At 43.9% G+C, this 18466-nt stretch overlaps 1 protein-coding gene across 1 annotated transcript in view; it reads right to left on the reverse strand.

Annotated features, from left to right (window-relative positions):
• LOC100762393 (cilia- and flagella-associated protein 58) overlaps positions 1-18466 on the reverse strand; it is a 46572-nt gene that overhangs the window by 27662 nt on the left and 444 nt on the right. The window contains exons 2-6 of the mRNA XM_035441290.1: positions 17739-17933; positions 14575-14712; positions 12219-12378; positions 9838-9920; positions 5465-5656 (exon numbers count right to left, since the gene is read on the reverse strand). Coding sequence (XP_035297181.1) covers positions 5465-5656; positions 9838-9920; positions 12219-12378; positions 14575-14712; positions 17739-17837 — 672 coding nt within the window. The 5' untranslated portion in view covers positions 17838-17933. The remainder of the gene's footprint in view (positions 1-5464; positions 5657-9837; positions 9921-12218; positions 12379-14574; positions 14713-17738; positions 17934-18466) is intronic.

Below are 18466 nucleotides of genomic sequence, written 5' to 3' on the forward strand. Positions count from 1 at the left end.
CCCCCCCCCCCAATTCTGAGCACTACGTCCCACGTCCTCCCAATATCCCCTAATACGTTTGTGAAGGAATTACATGTCTACTACAGTTTCCCAACTCCAATGCTCTCTACAATCTCAGTTGGCATTTTGTCTCTTGTGCATGGTGTTGCTTTTCTAGACTATCACTGTGCATTCCTCAGCCCTGTGTCTGCCTGTGCCGAGTGTCATTACAGCCACAGGGTTAACACAGCAGATGTCACTGAGGGCTTATACTTCAGACCTCAGAGAAGATCTTAAAAATCCAAACTGGCATCCCTGTTCCAAGCAATTGACTTCCTCCCTTGGCAACTCTTTAAATGTTGTCTTTGGAAGAACCAAGGCTCCGCTTGGCACTGGTGTTGCGTGTGCCCAGCCTCTTCTTGGTCTCTCCTACCTCCTCCCACTGCTGCCTGCACCCCAAGCTCCTCCTGATTCCTGTCACTTTCCCTTTTGGTTTCTTTGTTTGATGTTTTTCAAGACAGGGTTTCTCTGTGTAGTTCTTGCTGTCCTGAACTCACTCTGTAGACAAGGCTGGTTTTGAATTCACAGAGATCCTTTTGCCTCCCAAGTCCTGGGATTAAAGGCATATACCCCTGCGACTTTTCTTATGTCCCTTCATTCTGGCTGATAACGACTGTACCTTTCATACCAATGCAAATATCAGGTAATTCACCAAAATGGATTATGTTTTTCACTGGAGGAAACCTGGCACCAGATGTGCCCTGTTGTGCTCTTTGAAGGAAGCCAATGCTGGGATTTCCACCCTCAGCTCTCTGGTTTCGGGCCTTCAGGTGCACACTGATGTACACCCCAGCTTTCCTGGTCCTCCAGCCGAAGACAGAAGATCGTAGGAATTCACCACCACCATTGCCATATTAGACATTCCCCTGCTCATTCTGCTCCCCTGAAGGTCCCTGGCTAATGCTCCCAGTAATGCTGGTAGGTTCTTGAGTGACACCGGCCCTGATCATGGGAGATTAGTAGGGAGAGACACTGAGCCATCTTTCCAGCCCCTCTTGAGTCATCTATTTGATGAAGCAAAATGAAGAACCCATGAGTGGAGGGCTAGATCTTTTTTCAGTTCACCTCAGTTGGCTTTAAAATTCTTGTCCATCTTAGCCTCTTGTCTGGATGTTTAATAAATTGAGAATAGCACTACTCAAATACCACTTTGAAGAAAAGCTCTGAATTATTTGTCAAACAGATGTGTTTACTTCAAGTACTTTGAAAGCATGGTTTCTTATAATCCCTGCAACCATCCCCAAAACAAATGCCTCCAACCCTTTTATATGCATACAGATGAAACTGGAGTTATACCATTTGCATAATTCTGTATTAGTCATCTGATAAACATGCTTCCCATTTTAATATTTGCCTACAATTATTACAACAGCTACTTAATATTTTATCAGATAAGCACAACACAATTTGTTTAACCTTTCAGGGTGCTGGTTTCTATTTTTCCTTATTCTAAATTATACCATGAAGAACACTATTTTATAAAACTCTTTCCATTCCTATTTTTTCTAACATTTGGTTTGCACAAGAGAAATTCCCATGTCACAATAACACTTTGGAACGTGTGTATATGCACTTTAGTAAATGGCAATGTTCATTTCATGGCATTTTATCTAGCCCTGGTGTTAGTTCCTAATGCCTTACAAATAGAAGGGGTGGAAGAGAGCTTTGTGTTTCTGCTAATGAGGGTGTTCTATGTATCCACATGTGTTGGAAGATAAACAAAGCGAGAGACAGAAATACTGTAAGCTGGTGAACAATATTTTAAGAATGTATACTGAAATTGCTTGGGTGAGATTGTATAACTCCGTCCACTTCAAATACTAGAAACTGTGAAAAACAGCTGACAGCAAATCTCAACACCAATATCCCTCCTTTTCAAGGAAGTCAAGAAAGAAAAACCTAACACCCTATATAAGAACTATAGCAGCATCTTTTATGCCATCACCATGTACCCATTTAAAACTTGCTTAGTGCCCACTATGTGTCAGGGTATCAGAAATACAGAAATGCTGCGTGAGGTAAAGGCATTGCCCCCAAGACCTCCCTAAAACGCAGAGATAATAAATGAGCCAGCAAATAATTATGCCAGAGGTTCGTCAGTACCAGAGATACCAACAAACCCAGGATGTAGAAGGGAAACCTCTCTCCCTAAGGGAATTTTGCCTGGGCAGTTGAGCTAAGTCTCACAGCAAAGAGACAAAATCACCTTCCAGATAGAACAAAGAACTTGGACTCCACCCCAGAGGTCAGAGCACCCCAGCTTGTAACACTGATTCTTTCTATTCTCAGCATGGCAGTGAGTCCTGGGAGCCAGTATCCCTGTGTCAATACATTCTCGCCCTTGTTCCTATGAAAAAGAGACCCTGGATTCTCTTCATCACTGTAATGTGAAAACCAGTAGAAATCATGACAGCGGGGCAAGACAGAGAGTGATAAAGTCACAGAGGAGGAGCATGGTGATGTACATCTGTAATCCCAACACCCTGGGAGCTGAGGCAGGAGGATCTTGAATCCAAAGCCATCCTGGACCACACAGTAAGATCCTGTGTCAAACAAATCTGAAAATTAAATATTAAAAAGCCACAGAGTGAGCTCTGCTCAGGTGAAGCAGAGGAGAGAGACTGTGCTCCTCAAAGAGAGAAGTTGTAACCCCTGATTTCTTGAATTCAAGTACCTGCACGGCCTGGCCACACAGGGCTTCCCTCAAGTGCATCCAGCTCCTACCCAGGGTGTGGGTGTGTGGGGTGCAGTACGGGTAGGCAAGCCCCACCCCTGCCCCTGCCAGCTGCAGCTGGAGAGAATCCCAGGGGTCTACTGAGTCAAGAGGCCAGGGAATCCCCCCAGGATCCTCCTGCGATGTAGGACTGAGGTTGACCCTCATAGAGAATTCACCTAAGAAAGAACAGATGTCTGTTGTTTTGGACCAGACATGCAGGGATTATTTTCTGTTGGGCAGGCAGATGTAAGCAAAAGCTAGCATGGAGCCTAGACAGTGCAGTCCCACCTCTGAACCGGCAATGCAGCCAGCCTCACAGCATAGGTAAACCAGTCCACATTTGCCAGAAGTGAAGTGTGCACCACTCCCAAGGCTCCGGCTCTGAAGTGTCGGTGTCCTCTGGGGACCAGCCAGGGCTGAGTACTCCTCAACCTGCCCCTGTTAATCTTACTTTGTTTTCTGGGGGAACAGCTGATTTCCTGTTTTCCAGCCTTGTTCCCCTCTGTGTATGCAATCCAAGTGTTGGTGGCTGTCCCTTTATCATCTGTGAGAGTTCATTCAAACAACAAACAACAAAACAAAGCTTAAACATGCAAGTGTGTTGCTCAGCACTGTGCAAATCACTGTGGATTTGACTGACAAGCAGAAAAACAGATTCACACTGCTATAGAAGTCAACATTTTGCTAGGGGGAGACAAGAAGATGAGTCTTTTCCCCAAACTCTTCTTAGCTCTTAGCTCCCACCCCATTCCTGGGCCTCTGTTCCAGACCCTCTTCCAAAACAGTGGGACAAACCCACCAGGGAATCACTGAATGCAGAAGTCGGGGTGGGGCAGGGAGGGGGTGACAATACACTTAAAGATTTCTGAAAACACAATAACCAAAAACTAGAGGTGGCTGGTGCGATGGCTTCTGTCGCTCCTACAGAAGACCCCGGTTCAGCCATCAGCAGGCAATTGGTGGATCACAACCATCCATAACTCCAGCTCAAGCGGACCCAGGCTCACTTCTGGCCTCCCCAGGCACCGGAGTTGCACATGGTACACACACGGGCAAAACAAAGCTTTAAAATATAATTGGAAATCAAAGGCACGCGGAGCCCCAGGTGTTTCTGGTGGTGCTCACCTGTGGCACATCTTGCAGCTTTACTGCAGCCTGGGTTCTGAGCATGCTCCCACATTTTGCACTGTGCAAGTCACAGCACCAGTGAACAATGCTTGGAGCCCTTAGCTCAGATCTCAGACTGCTGCACATCATGGATGGCAGTGATTTTGCCCTGCGCACAAAATTTTCTACTCTTAGAAACGGTTTAATTATGGAAAACAGAGATTGCCAATATTTCCCCACCATCACTCCTCAGCATGGAAGTATCAGTATATCGGTGAATTGTATGGTTAGAATGTTTGGTTTTTTAAAATTGCTCTTTTGAATTGCTGACCTGAATTTCATTAAAAAAAAATCATTACATGAATTTTGCTTTAGGATTAGGACAGAGTTTCCAACAATTTCTAAAATGACCTTACACACATTTCTGCCATCTTGTATAACATACTTACGTAAAGTGGCATTCGCAGCTTTGACAGTTATGAAAATCAAAGTAGCAATCAACTCGGAAAAACATTAAGGGTGCTTTATGTTCTACAGTATTAAATATTCAGCCAAGATTTCAGTCTTAATGTTAAAAATAAGCATGCACAATCTACCTCATTAGCATGCAAATTGGCTTTCACCTTTAAGAAATGGTAACATTGTATGTATACCAAAGAACTGCTTGGAAATATGCTGATGATTTATTATCAGTTGATGTTTGGTTTGCACATTTATTTATATTCCTATGTATCTAGGGTCAAGGAAAAAATTCTTGGGCAGAAAGGGATCTTAAGGACAAACAATTTAAAAATCTCTGCTCTGGTCCATTTCTGAGTGAGTGCCCTGCAGACAGCCACTGTTTACCTGGCCTTATCAGATGCCAGCAATGTGCTAAGGCAACTGGCTAAGAAGTCCAAATATCTGAAAACCTCCTGTCGCTATGTCCTTCTCCCTCAAAGTGGTTTACAAGGAGAGACCTAGAGCCCAGCTACCCAAACTGTGGATTCCTCTCAATGGTGGAGTTGTAAGTTCGCCCCCACTTTGAAATAAAATGCTCTTTGAAGATGTGACACTGAGGACAGGAGGTACTTGTGACCTCGCTTGAGATTGGTTAATTAGATGTCTTTCTCCTATCATGCCTTCCTTCTGTGTTCTGCAGAGACAAGAGCATCAGGAACAGAAGCAGGGTGAGAATAGAGAGTTAAGAAATCATGGTGCCAGAAACACAATGCTGGAAAATGATGATTGCTGCATAGCCGGGCAACAGGGAGGAGGAGGAAGCCATGAGACGAGGGGACAAAGGGCAGAAATGAGAAGAGACAAAGTGAGCAGTATGGCCCGTTCCACAACTTGGCACACGATCAAGGGCAAGTCCTTCGTCTGCAGGCAAACCATAGGCAAGCATTTGAACAAACTACCCCTGCACAGTCTGTGGAGTGGCTTACCTTCTGGGTGAGGTCACTGGCCTCGTTGATAAACCATAGGCAAGCATTTGAACAAACTGTCCCTGCACAGCCTGTGGAGCGGCTCACCTTCTGGGTGAGGTCACTGGCCTCGTTGATAAACCATAGGCAAGCAATTTGAACAAACTGTGCCTGCACAGCCTGTGGAGCGGCTCACCTTCTGGGTGAGGTCACTGGCCTCGTTGATGTACCGGTCACGCTCCTTTTCCAGTTGAAAGATGATCTTCCTCTGCTTCTGGGCCTCAGCCTTGTAGTTCTGGATCTCCTCCTCCAGGTTCCTCTTGGCTTGCTCGTGGAGCTTCACCAGGTCCACCTGCTTCTGGGTCGCACTGACCGCCTTAAGCATATTCTAAAAAGTGATGGCAACAAAGCACACGCCTTACTCACAGTGTTTGAGAACCTGGAGTTCAGTTTATCCTAGCGCCCATCTCTAAAATAATTAGATGCCTTGCGTTTAGTACGATTCAAAATAATCATAGGCTCTATAGGTTTCAAAGAGTTTGTTATGTGAATTTTGCACAAGGCACTTTTAAATGCACTAACAAACTTCAACAGCCTGAATGGACTCTGCACACTGTTCACTGTTTGGCAGTGGGAAATGGAGGCTGAAGGGAAGGGCATCTGCCTGTGAGTTCACACCACAGGGAAGTGGCAGAGCCAGGACTGGAATCTACCTTCATACCAGCTCTGGCCTTCATATCGTGAAGCCTGAACAACCAGACTTAATCTCCTACACTGGGTTTTTGACTACAAAGTAAAATAAAACTAGCCTGTTAAGTATGCAGAGTTGAGCCCAACACTGGGTCACAGACCTGTAATCCCAGCACTCTGGACAAGAGGCAGAGGCAGGAAGATCACGAATTCAAAGCCAGTCTCTACTGTATAGTGAATTCCAGGGGGGGGGGCTAGCCTAGGCTACACAAGACCCTGTCTCAAAAGAAAAATGCAGAGACTAGGGATGTGGCTAAATGATAGAGTGCTAGCCCAGCAGTATCCAGAGCACTGGGAAAGTAAAGTGTCCACTTATAATAATAAAGATGATAGACAGACAGACAGACAGACAGATAGATAGATGATGGATGGATAGATAGATGATAGATAGATAGATAATAGATAAATAAATGATGGATGGATAGATAGATGATAGAAACATAGATAGATGATAGATAGATAGATAGATAGATAGATAGATAGATAGATAGATAGATGCAAATACCTATAAATAACAAATGACCAATAAATCTACTCCTATATCACTACTGAAAGAAATGGAGGCACATAGAAAATACTATGAACCTTCTTGCTACCAGTACTTTAAATGCCCTGATCATAAGGCAATGAACAGATGCACAAAACATCCCTCTATATCTCAAAGAAACTTTGTAATGATTCCATGCCAAGTTAATAGTAAACAAAACTTTCCTTAAAAAAATCAAAAGTTTCATAGCATCCACTTTCACAAAAGTCTGAAAATGAAAGCACAATGTCTACCAAGTGATGGACACCAGAAACACATGAGAGTGAAATATTACTCAGCCATACGTGGGAATGAAGTTCTGATATGTGCTGCAATGTAGGCAGAACTTGAAAACAACATCCTGAATGAAAGAGGCCAGATACAAAAGTCACACGGTATGTGATTCCCTGTCTACAGGCAGTGAGAATCACCAGATCCACAGAGACAAAAAGCACATTTCAAATTTCCAAGAGTAGGAAGGGGGCGGTAATGATCAGTGACTGCAGAATGGGAGCAGTTTCCAACTAGAACACCAAGAAGAGTGTTCTAGAATCAGATAACGATGGTTGAGGTGATACATTATGAATGTGTAAAATATCCTACTGATAAATTTTGTTAAGTGTATTTTACCACAATTAATTTTTAAAAAGCTATTCTCCAATGATCTAGCCCCTGTAAAAACCCCTCCCCATGGTCCTAGATGCAACCTTAATAGAATTCTCTGAGCCACCAAAGACAACAGACATGACAGTAGACAGGAGAAGAGGGGACTGCACTGAAAGTGTAATAACTTATAAATATGATCGAAATACTTCAAAAATATTATGCTAAAGCAATTATTAAGAATAATTAATACATGCTAATTTAAAAAAAACTACATTTTACATTTTTTAATGTGGATGCTGTGTCCCAGGACTAGAGTATCTGGTACATTGAATCTCGGACCCAGATATCTTCGTTTTTTACACTTACTTATTTTGTGTGGCACACAAGTGGAGGTCAGGGGACAGCAAGGAGTCAGTTTTCTCCTTTCACCATGAGAGTGGCAGGGATGGAGCTCAGGCCATCAGACTTGGCAGCAAACACCCTTCCCCGGTATCCCCCACACCTACCATTTTTAACTGCAATAGGGCACTGGTGACATCAGGAATACTTGGAGCTGGCTGCCCAACTTCCTCAGGAAGAAGCAAACAGCTCTGCACCTTGACAGCCATGCTTCCCAAAGGAGCCCACCTCACCAGCCACAAATGTATCTGGTGAGCCCCTGGTGAGGGAGGCGGTAAAAGGGGCTTCATTTGTGTGCAGCTCTGTGTGTGAGTAGGCACCCTGGTGCTGAGAAGCCAACCCAGGGTCTCTCATGCACACCAGGCAGCCTCTTTGCCTCTAAGCTCTACCCCCCAGCACTGGACCTTCATAATTTGGCAGCTCAGAAGACAACGAACACCTGGGGGTCCTTAGTGATGACCACTTTCCTGCCAGGGGGACTAGAAAACAGGGTCTTTACTCAAAGAGAAATGAATTAGCAGGAAAGAGTGTGGTGGGGAAAGAAGGTTTCCACTCTGAGAATGCCAAACCAGGTTCCTAGTACTTCCTGGGGGCTGTCTGGATGCAGCACTTCCATGTGGTGCTTTACAGCTTCTCTCAAATCCCTGAGGAACCCAAGGGGCAACCAGGCCTGAATAACGCTCATGAAACATTAGCTGGGTGGTCAGTCTGGGCTAGCGTTTATTTATATAAATGCCACTTCCACACCATACTGGAAGAAACAATAGATGCTCTGTGCTGCCTGTCAGAACAACGTCATTCTTTCTTTCTATGAGGATTGGCATTTCAAATCAGAGAGGAAATAATTTATTAATCAGGAAAGTTGATTGCATGCCTGCTGAGTCTTATGCAGGCAATGGCCTAGGGGAGGGGGTTGGTATTGAACTGCATATCCCTCCCCGAAAGACCCAAAGAAGCAACCCCCCCCAAAAAAAAGAAAGAAAAAGAAAAGAAAAATAACCCCTTGTTGAATTGGCAGAAAACCTACTAGCTGTTTACAAGATGAGGGATTAAATGCTGGTGATGATAAAAATAAATTTAAAAACTAAATCCAGGGCTGGAGATATAGCTTAGTAGTAGGCCATTTGCTCTGCATGTGTGAGATCCTCCACACCACAAGAAAGAGAAAGGGTGGGGTATAGATGAAACAATTAATGAGGATTGCAATGGAGTCAGAGCTAGTTTGATCCCCCTACAGGTGGGAGGGGTGGCTAAATCCAATAGAATATTTTATTAGATGTAAGTTTGTAGAATAAAGGACAGTTTGTAGATTTATGGGGGAAGAGATTTCAGTAATTTTCTTCCTGGGTGTTTTCCATAGAAATATCTAACCTGTCATTCCTGGATAGTCTCTAGTCTGTTTCAAGTGAAAATGTAGGCTGTTCCATTAAGAGGTTTTTTTTTTTTTTTTTTTTTTCTGAGAACACATGGAGTCATTTGTACTTCAGTGAGATGAATCTATCCTGCTATCTTGAAGTAGCCTGGCCTGTGACCCTGCCAGGAGAAAATCCTAAAAATCTGTCACGGGAAGGGACCCTCTGGAAGGAGGGTGACAGAAAAAAAAGAGAACTGCTTTTAAGGGGAAGCAAAAGCTTCCCCCAACCCGCCCTTCAGCTTTATACTTATGAACTCAAGAGACCCAATGAGACAAGGGTGAGAGACGAAAACCAAACCCTACAGCCAGGGTGTGTGAGACCCTGGGCTCAACCCCCCACACCACAAGAAAAGGGAAAGTGAGGGGTTAAATCCAATAGGGTACCTCACTAGGTGTAAGTTTGTAGAATCCTGAAAAGACAGACTGAAGAAAATGCTAGACTTACATCACCAAGCAGTCATTTTCTTGCCTAACACCTCAAAGGCACGTTTTAATTAGCACTCACACCTGTAATTTTTGGATTAGCCAGATTGTAGATTATAGATATTAAATTAAGGAAATTTGATCAACTACTTAGGATGCCAAGTAACACTGCAGCAATGAGAACAGAATCCACAAAACACCCTGAAATCCCTGCAGGCTTGTATGCTAATTCTCTAGAGTCCTTTTGTGCTCAACGGTGATAATGCAGCTTCAATTCCAGGCCAGACAATGGTGGCACGCAAGCAGCTGTTCAGGGGGAAATTAAGCAGTATTATTCATTCTAATCCATTCTTGTTTGCTCCGGGGTTTCCTTTCCCCACACAACTTGTGTGCAGATACTGCAGGGTAGAAGAAAGGCATTCATTCTCCAGTGTTGCTGTAAAGAACTCACCTTATTTAGTATGTCCCTCTCTCTGAGAAGCTCATCCATCGCCTTCTTATCCAGCTCTGCCTGCTTCTTTGAAGACTCCACCTCTAAATGACCAGGAAGTAAAATAATAATGAATGGAGAATCCATCCAAAGGAGAACATGAAAAAGCCAACACGATTTTAAAAACAACACGGTTTTATATGTTCAGCTGTATCTGTGTAACTGCTCCGAGTTGAGTGGCAGGTGACCTTCATTCTAGCTCAAGGATGTGGAACTTCTGGTCCTGATAAAGAGATGAAGCCAGCCATAGGACCAAGAGTCAGCGAGGGTGAGATTAAAAGCCTGAACCTGATGGCTGCCAAAGGTCTTTGAGCTTTTTAGATCTTTTTCATTATATCTGTAGGTAGAAATATGAAATGTAACCACCTAGAACGTGTTTCATCTCTCCATTTTTCAAGTCTCCCTTTATGCCCCCTGGTGGAATTCTGTAGCTGTTTTATATATAGGTCTTATAGACATGTTGGTAACTTTGTTCACAGCTATTTTATTACTTTAGTTACTACTGTGGAAGGGGATTCTAGAAAATTAGCTAGAATTCTGTACAAAATGCTATTGGTAGCAACATATAGTTTATAGTCTGCCACCTTATTGAAATCTCTTATTAATTCTGGTAGATTTTCAGATCATTTCTTGGATATTATTGTCAGAAATCCTAACATAGAGAGGGCCTATGCTCCTAACCATTATGGCTAACACTGCACTTTGATTAGGTGCAGCAAAAGAAACATCTCCCCCTTGGACACACCAGCAGCTGTTTGGAATGCTGGGAGTTGGAAAGCTACTACAGCCCAGAAGGTCAAGACTAGCCTTGGCAATATAGCCAGTTGTTATAACAAACAACAAGTCCCTAAGAAAAGATGTTATCGGCAGTAAATATGAAATAACCAAAGAAAGGCTGGAGAGATGGCTCAGAGATTAAGAGCACTGACTGCTCTTCCAGAGGTCCTGAGTTCAATTCCTAGCAACTACCTGGCAGCTCACAACCATATATAGTGAGATCTGGTGCCCTCTTCTGGTGTGCAAGCAAACATGCAGGCAGAATACTATATACATAATAAATAAATAAATCTTTAAGACAGAAAGGGAGAGAGAGAGACGAAATAACCAAAGAAAAGAACATTTGGCTTTCATTAATGTGGCTCAACAGGGAAAGAATTTGATTCAATGCTCAATGGATTGAAAATATCTGTGGGGGATTAGAGAGATGGCCTGGTGGCTCTTCCAGAAGACCCAGGTTCAATTCCCAGAACCCACATGGAAGCGCACAACCATCTGTAATTCCAGTCCAGGGGATCAAATACTCTCATCTGGCTTTTGAGGGTACCAGACACCCACATGGTACACAAACATTTAAGTAAAACACCTATAGACATTATATATACATATATATAGTCTATATATATATATATATATATATATATATATATATATATATATAGTCAGAGAGGCAGAGAAAATCATCTCAAAGCTGACAATCATGGCAAGCAAAAATAGGACTGTGGCCAGTTACATGCTCTAAAAGTTCTGTCATCCGTCATCTCTTCCACAGAAGACTTCAAGTTGTAAACTTTCACTGCCATGAGCATTCTGGAGGCACATGTCCAGTGTTTGCACAGGGTCCATAGCAGTTTACACCATAGATACATGGAGAAGCTGCCAAACTAATCTGCAGCTACCCCTCAGTGAAGAATCCCTCCCACTGTCTCAGAAGGAAAAACGACTGGGCTTCCTAAAGACCTACTTGACAAGCATGTCTAACAGCAATATCTGGAGATCTAGATTTTGCCTAACTTGCAGAGAGGCAAGAGTGTGTGTACTTTTATGCAAATCTTTCAGAAATTGATGGCACACAGTAGCCTGCAAAGAAACCAAGAAGTCACCCATGTCCCTGCACCATACAGTAAGAATTCATACCGGAGGCTCTTTCTCCAGGTCTAGAGCTGTTTCTGCACACCACACCAGTATTCCCACATTTGAAATTATATTGTTGTTCAGAAAATAACACATGACAATTAGTCATCCCTTACTCCGTGCTGGGTACTTCCAAAAGACAACCCCAAATCTTATTAATCAAGGGCATTCATTTCAACATATTCCTTAGCTTATCAACAGACATCAGAGTGGCAAATATAGAATGCTATTTTAGGTTAGCTCCACATGGTGCCAACAGAACCTATGGAAGAATTCGTTAAGCAAAGAGAGTTTGAAATAATGGGAAGAGTGGCGCCTCCAGTCAGCTGGTTACCAGTGCATGGTTTAGTCTGATGGCACACAGAGTCCTGGCTTGTGAGTTGGCATTAATCACTAATGAAACACTGATGAGTAAGAGCACAGAGTTTTACCTCTCTCGAGTCCCAGGATCTGATTCTTCAGGGTCTCCTTGTTCTGCTCCACTTCTGCCTTTTGGTCTTCAATCATGTGCAGTTTCTTATGGATCTGCTCTCTGATTTTGTTTAGCTTCCCGATGTCAATGCGCATCTGGTGGATTTCCTCCTCTTTGGCCTGTGTTGGTGAGAGAGAGAGAACCAGGATGCTGAGCAAACACTGAGCCAGTGACTGGACTACGGTAAACTCACAGAAGAGGCTCCTCTATGTCAGTGCAGAGTCATTCCATGGAACTGAATCAAAATACACACAACTATTCAGTTTTGAGAGAAAGTGGAGGCCTCTGTTCTATGAATAAAGCATGTGGTGCATAGACTAAAACTAATGAAAAGGTTGGTAAAATCTGATGTTTTAAGTTGCCACCTAATTATGAAGTCAAGCAAGAATACTGAGTTATATACATACAAATATGTGAGCTCTGCATACAAATGCTGTATTTGATGGGCAGTTTTCTCTTACAAATGATCTCTCTGGGAAGGTTATTGAATCACTATAAAATTTTTAAAACATTCTTTTGGACCCATAGGGTCATAGTAGCCCATCACATGTGCTGGGGAAAGTGTTGCCCTTCTTCTAAGTGTGTTAGTCTGTGTAGGTGTGCAGGCAGGTGTGAGGCAGGTGTGAGGCAGGTGTGCAGGCAGGTGTGCAGGCAGGTGTGCAGGCAGGTGTGCGGGGTAGCATGAATAAGCAAATCTATACAGTGTCAAGAGGTGTCAGAAAAGAATTGCAGCAATGGAATTCTCTAATCTTGTGGGCATTTTTATTTAAAATTAAATTCACCTTTTTTAAAGAAATGTTGCCATCAAGAGCTAGTGAAATGGCTCAGTGGTTAAGAGCATTTGCTGTTCTTTCAAAGGACCCGGTTCCCAGCACCTAAATTGTAACTCCAGTCCTAGGAGATCCAGTGCCCTCTTTTGGTCTCTGTGGGTACCAGGCATGCATATGGTATACAGACATACATGCAGGCAAAATATAAATATTTTTAAGGTTAGTTTTTTTTTTAATTTGACATTTTAAATAACTAGAAAAGTAACTAGAAAGGCAGTTTGGAATTCCTCCTCAATCATCTTAACTCTTGAGAAGGGAGAGAGAAAATTAGCAATGTATATTCTATCTGGGTTATTGCTAGAAATATAATCCCATTAATTCAGGGATGTAACAAAGCCATCCATCTTCCCAGATTCTCATTCATGTTATCAAAGGACAGACTTGGTGGAACATTTTTTTACCATAATTTCACCTCAGGGGCTAATATATCACCCTGCCTTAAGTGGTCATCTCATGTCTGCTCCAACTTGCTGCATTGTTAGAGAGAACAAGCTTCAGGTCAACTCACTATAGACTCTACTAAGTGTTCTTAGCCTTAGACCCTAGAAGGTTCAGGTTGGCTGACTTAAAGCCTGTTTTAGTTATGTGGTATCCTAATAAATTATACAGCCATCAATCCAGACTCCATGGTTAGACCTCAGAAAAAATCCTGGAAAAGTCTCCTCTTGGCAGTAGGCATTCAAAACAAGATCCGTGGTGGAGGGTGAGGGAGTGAGGTGTGAGGGGGGGGCTGTGGTTGTGGGGGTGTGTTGTGGGGCATGTGAGTGTGGGGATGGGGTAGGGGTGCTGTGGGGGGCTGTGGATATAGGGTGGGGGATGGTGTGTGTGTGTGTGTGTGTGTGTTTGTGTGTCCTCGTCAGATTCTCAAAAGAGACTATAAGACAAAAAAGACGTTCTTGTTCACCGCTCACATCAATACCTTATTCTTAGTAAGCCATTCATTGTATGCCCGGTATCCAAATATAACAAAAATCCTGACTATGCTAAGTGTCAAATGAGGATCCAAAGTCCATAAGCCCTCTTTCATGAGGGAAGGGAGAACAGGAAAACTGCTTGAAATACGCATTAAATGGTACGAAAAACAGGATTCCGCCACAGTTTTGGAATACCCAGCAGAGTCAGTCTGCGCCCCAGCTCTCCACACAAGCAGTGAAATCTAATGCAGGTTTTCTATTGTGCACACAGTGAATGGATCCTAGCTCCTGGCAACTGGTTACTTGCAGGGCTAATTACAGAGATGAACATCTGAGCTTGCTTGAGAAAGCATTTGCATAAGCATCTGATCAATTTTATAAGTAAGAGCGGGGAAGTCATCAGACTCCCTGCTTCTGGGCCTGAAGCGATCACTGTGGGCTTGCACCTGCCTCTCTGTACTGAGGCTCTTAGCGGAGCTAGCACAAGGGCTCCAGTGGCAAAGGCAAACCTGTTATTCACAGGTACGAAGGACGGAAGTGCTAGGGACCAGACATGGCACACGGTGTTTACTTTGAGCTCCAGGGCCTTCTGCTGGTTTTCCTGGGACAGCTGCTCGCAAGTCAAACTGTGCTGCTCGTTCTCCTGCTGGAGTTTCGAATTCCGCATCTGAAACTGCTCCAGCTCCTTCGCAGCTCTCTCGTTCAGTATCTGAAAGGTGGGGAGTTGGGGGCTGGTTAGAGCCTGTTAATCTGATAACTGAGTCTGCTGCGTATGCACACGGTAAGCCCCACGGCCTCCTGGGAGGGCACCAACCACCGTCCTTTTCGTCTTGCAGAAAATTTTCTTTATCCCCAGTGAAAGCACTAACGAACTCAGAAGTAATGAATGTTAAATGGCTGAGGGAAACGATGCCTTCTGACGAGTAACACAGTAAGCATGAATTTTTTTTTCTGCGAGCTTTTGGGAAGTCTTGTTCACAGGTGGTGGATAAATATTTTAATGCCTGTTTGCCGTTTGGCAGGCTGTGCATACGCAACAATTTCTATAATCATTGCAAATGAGTTAGAGATTCAAATGGGTTATGTCAGCTCTGGGGCTCTGAAGCTGCGTCTTTAGAAAGCCTGCATTAGCATGCCTCCAGCACCCCACGCCTACCCCATCCCCAGCAAACGGGTCCCCAACACCAACCCAGAGACAGTTCCCCTCTAATCCAACTTAAGTAGAAACTGGGGGGGGGGGGCAGCAATGGAGTGACTATTGCCTGTTCTGAGCAGACATGGTTTTAGAACAACAAAGGATTCTATCTGAAGAAGTTATTTCTACTGAGGATATGGAGAATAACAAATGGGCTAAAGGAAGAAAGGGTCAACTAGGCACTTTCTTTAAATATAGCTTCCTTGTATATGAAAGCAAAAGACAGAAAGAGGCACCCAGTTCCCTATCAATGGGGACTAAACAAAATGGAACCAGCTATGCTCAAGACGACATTTTGTTTTATATGGACCCTAGGCTATTATACAAAAACCCTTGTTTTACCTGGGTTTTAAAGCCTTTTTCTTTTTCTTTTTTTTTTTTCAAGTTCATGTTCAAAGAAGCTTCATGGATTTTTCTTCCCCTCCTGGAGACTGCACACTGTGTATTATCCATTTCAATTCTGGCTTTATATAAAATTAATAAGGCACAAATGACAAAGAAATGTATTGTAATATCTACTTTTAAGTAGAAAAGTGTATTGCCTTGACAAGCCTTTAGAAAAAAAAATTTATAAGAGAAAAAAAATTTTAGGAAAAGACTCTTCAACTAAATGTATTGTTTCTTTAATGAATGAGAAAAGAGGGTGGCATGTGTCTGTCATCTCCGTCCTTGGAAGGTTGGCTCAGAAAGATTGCAAGTTCGAAGCCAGCCTGGACTAAGCTGGCGGGGGAGGGGGGCGGGGGGGGGGGGGAGGCAAGACAGATTAGAATCATTAATGTCTGTATTGTCTTAAATAGCCACAAGAGGGGAAGCGTAAGAAACATGACTTTATTGAAAATGCGTAAAGATTAAGAACGGCTTTCTCAACTTGAAAATTAAACCTGTTAGGAATAAATATGCTACATTCATTCACTCGCCACGCAGCATTGAGAATGAGTGGTCCATGCGCACTGTGAGAGCCATGATGTCAGGGCTGTCTGTCTGTGCCAGTACAGTCCCTAGTAGCCACACTGAGCACTTGAAATGACACTGGCACAAACAGGAGTTGAATTTAAAATTATTAATAAATGTAAACAGTCACGTGTGGCTTAGTGGTTTCCATACAGGACACCACAGATTCATGGCTGCCTGGTGACCATCACCAACACAATACGGCAAAAGTGAGACACAAGAGAGTGCACTCAGTTGGTGGCTCATTCCTGTAAAGCTCAGGCAAAACTATGACTCCCTTGGAATTTAAGAGGCATGGGGGTTTGGGGGGGTATCAGTTTCTTGAACTGGAAATGGACAAGGCGTGATCACATGTTGGAAATACATGAAGCTGCATACTGTTACATACATGCTTGTCTATGCATACAATGGTGATTGAGGCCTCTAATCTCAGCTACTCAGGAGACAAGGGGAAGGGGGGTGGCAAGTTCGAGATCAGGATGGGCAACCTGGGGAGACCCTGTCTCAAAAGGAAAAAGAAAAAGAGATTGAAGGGTGGGATGTAGTTCAATGGCAGAATGCTTACCTGGCACATGTAATATCTTATGTTCAATCCCAAGAACTCAAAAAAAATTGAAAAAATAGGCTACCTTTGAATCCTTATGAGGACGGGGAGCAAGAAAATAGTTAATAAATATCCCAAAAGAAGCATCAGGGCTGGAGAGAGGGTGGCTTAGAGATTAAAGAGCTGATTAGAAAGCTGGCTGTTCTTCCAAAGGCTACAAGTAGGATTCCTAGCACCCTTGTGGCAGCTCACAGCTGTTGGTACAACATCCCTAGGTGATCTCACACCCTCTTCTGGCCTCAGAAGAGCACCAGGCATATGTGTGGCACACAGACATATACAAGCAAAACAGGCATGCATTTAAAAAAAAAAAAAACTTAATTAAAAAAGAAATCATTCAAAGTCCAGTTACAATAGTAAGTAGTGTTACAATTTTTAAAAAGTGGCGTGAGAGAGAAAGATGCCATGCAACAGATTTCAAGCGGAGGGATTTTTATTAGGGCAAGGGATTGTAAAGGGGAGGGGGGACACCCAGCCTCCAGGGACAGCAGCAGGGTGAAAAAGGAAAGAGGCAGAGAGGCAGAGGAGGCGGGGGGGGGGGGGGGGGGCAGACAGAAAGGGGAAGAGACAGAGGGGGGATGGGAGGTAGGCAGAGCCCTTTTAAAAGGGAACACAGTGAATATGCACAGGTGGTGTTCTTAGTGGCAGCAGCTGAGGGCAGATCCTGTCAGAACCCCAAGGGCAGGCCTGTACAGATGCCTGAAGTAGCATGCTCCTGTCACAAAAAAAAATGGGGCTTGGAGCTGTAGTTCAGATGGCAGAGGAATTGCCTAGCACACAAGAAGGCCTGAGGTCTGTCCCCAGCATCAAACAAACTAGATGTGGAGGTGCCTGCCAGTAATCCTAGTCCTCGGAGTTGGGAGTCGGGAGGGTCAAAAGTTCAAGGTCATTCTTAGCTTCTTTCTGAATTTGAGGCCAGCCTGAGCTACATTAGAACCCCTCAGAGAGAGAGAAGAAAGGGGGAGGGAAGGGGCCATGCGCGTACCTTCTGCTCCTTGAGCTGCTGTTCCAGCCGCTGAAGCTCCTCCTTGCTCTTCTGCATGTACTGCTGCAAGGCCTTGATCTCCGACTGCCTGCTGTCCATGTCCGTCTGGATCTGCTTGAGCTCTTTCTCCAGCTTCTCCTTCTTCCGAGACTCCCTGGATGCTTCATTCTGACGATGCTGGATTTCTTGTTGGAACTGTGGGGAAGGGCAGAGGGAAAGGAGATGAGCGCTTGCGGTGGCCAGGCCCCAGCAGCCAAGGTCTAGCCCGCAGGATGTGGTCTACTGTAGCATGCTTCTGCTGTGCGTGCCTGGGCATGTACGTGGAACAGTCATGCTGGACCCAAAGTTCAAAGATTCAGGAATGGTCTGTGTTGATTTTCAGGATCTTGACACCAAAAGATCCACCCCCGCTGCAGACAACAAAGTCGCAGATAGTACTGTAAAAATCAACCGAATGCAGGAAGACACGCCGAGCCCTAGAGATGCTAGGAAAGGCCAGCTACCAGAAATAAGAAATTGTGTTTCTTGATCCTGGTCATTGCTAAGCCAAGCACACTGGTTACACCTTGACGTCCAAAGTCTATGAAAAGCCTTTTGATTATCTCCTGCTCAAAAATGTCATTTTCTTACAAGCGTCTGCTCTTGCGACTTATTGTATGGATTAGAAAGGAGGAAACAAAGGGATTTCTTGCTCTGTGTCTGATGCAGGGACACCTGTTTGAACCCAA

This window comes from Cricetulus griseus, chromosome 3 (assembly GCF_003668045.3).
Source record: "Cricetulus griseus strain 17A/GY chromosome 3, alternate assembly CriGri-PICRH-1.0, whole genome shotgun sequence".
NCBI lineage: Eukaryota > Metazoa > Chordata > Mammalia > Rodentia > Cricetidae > Cricetulus > Cricetulus griseus.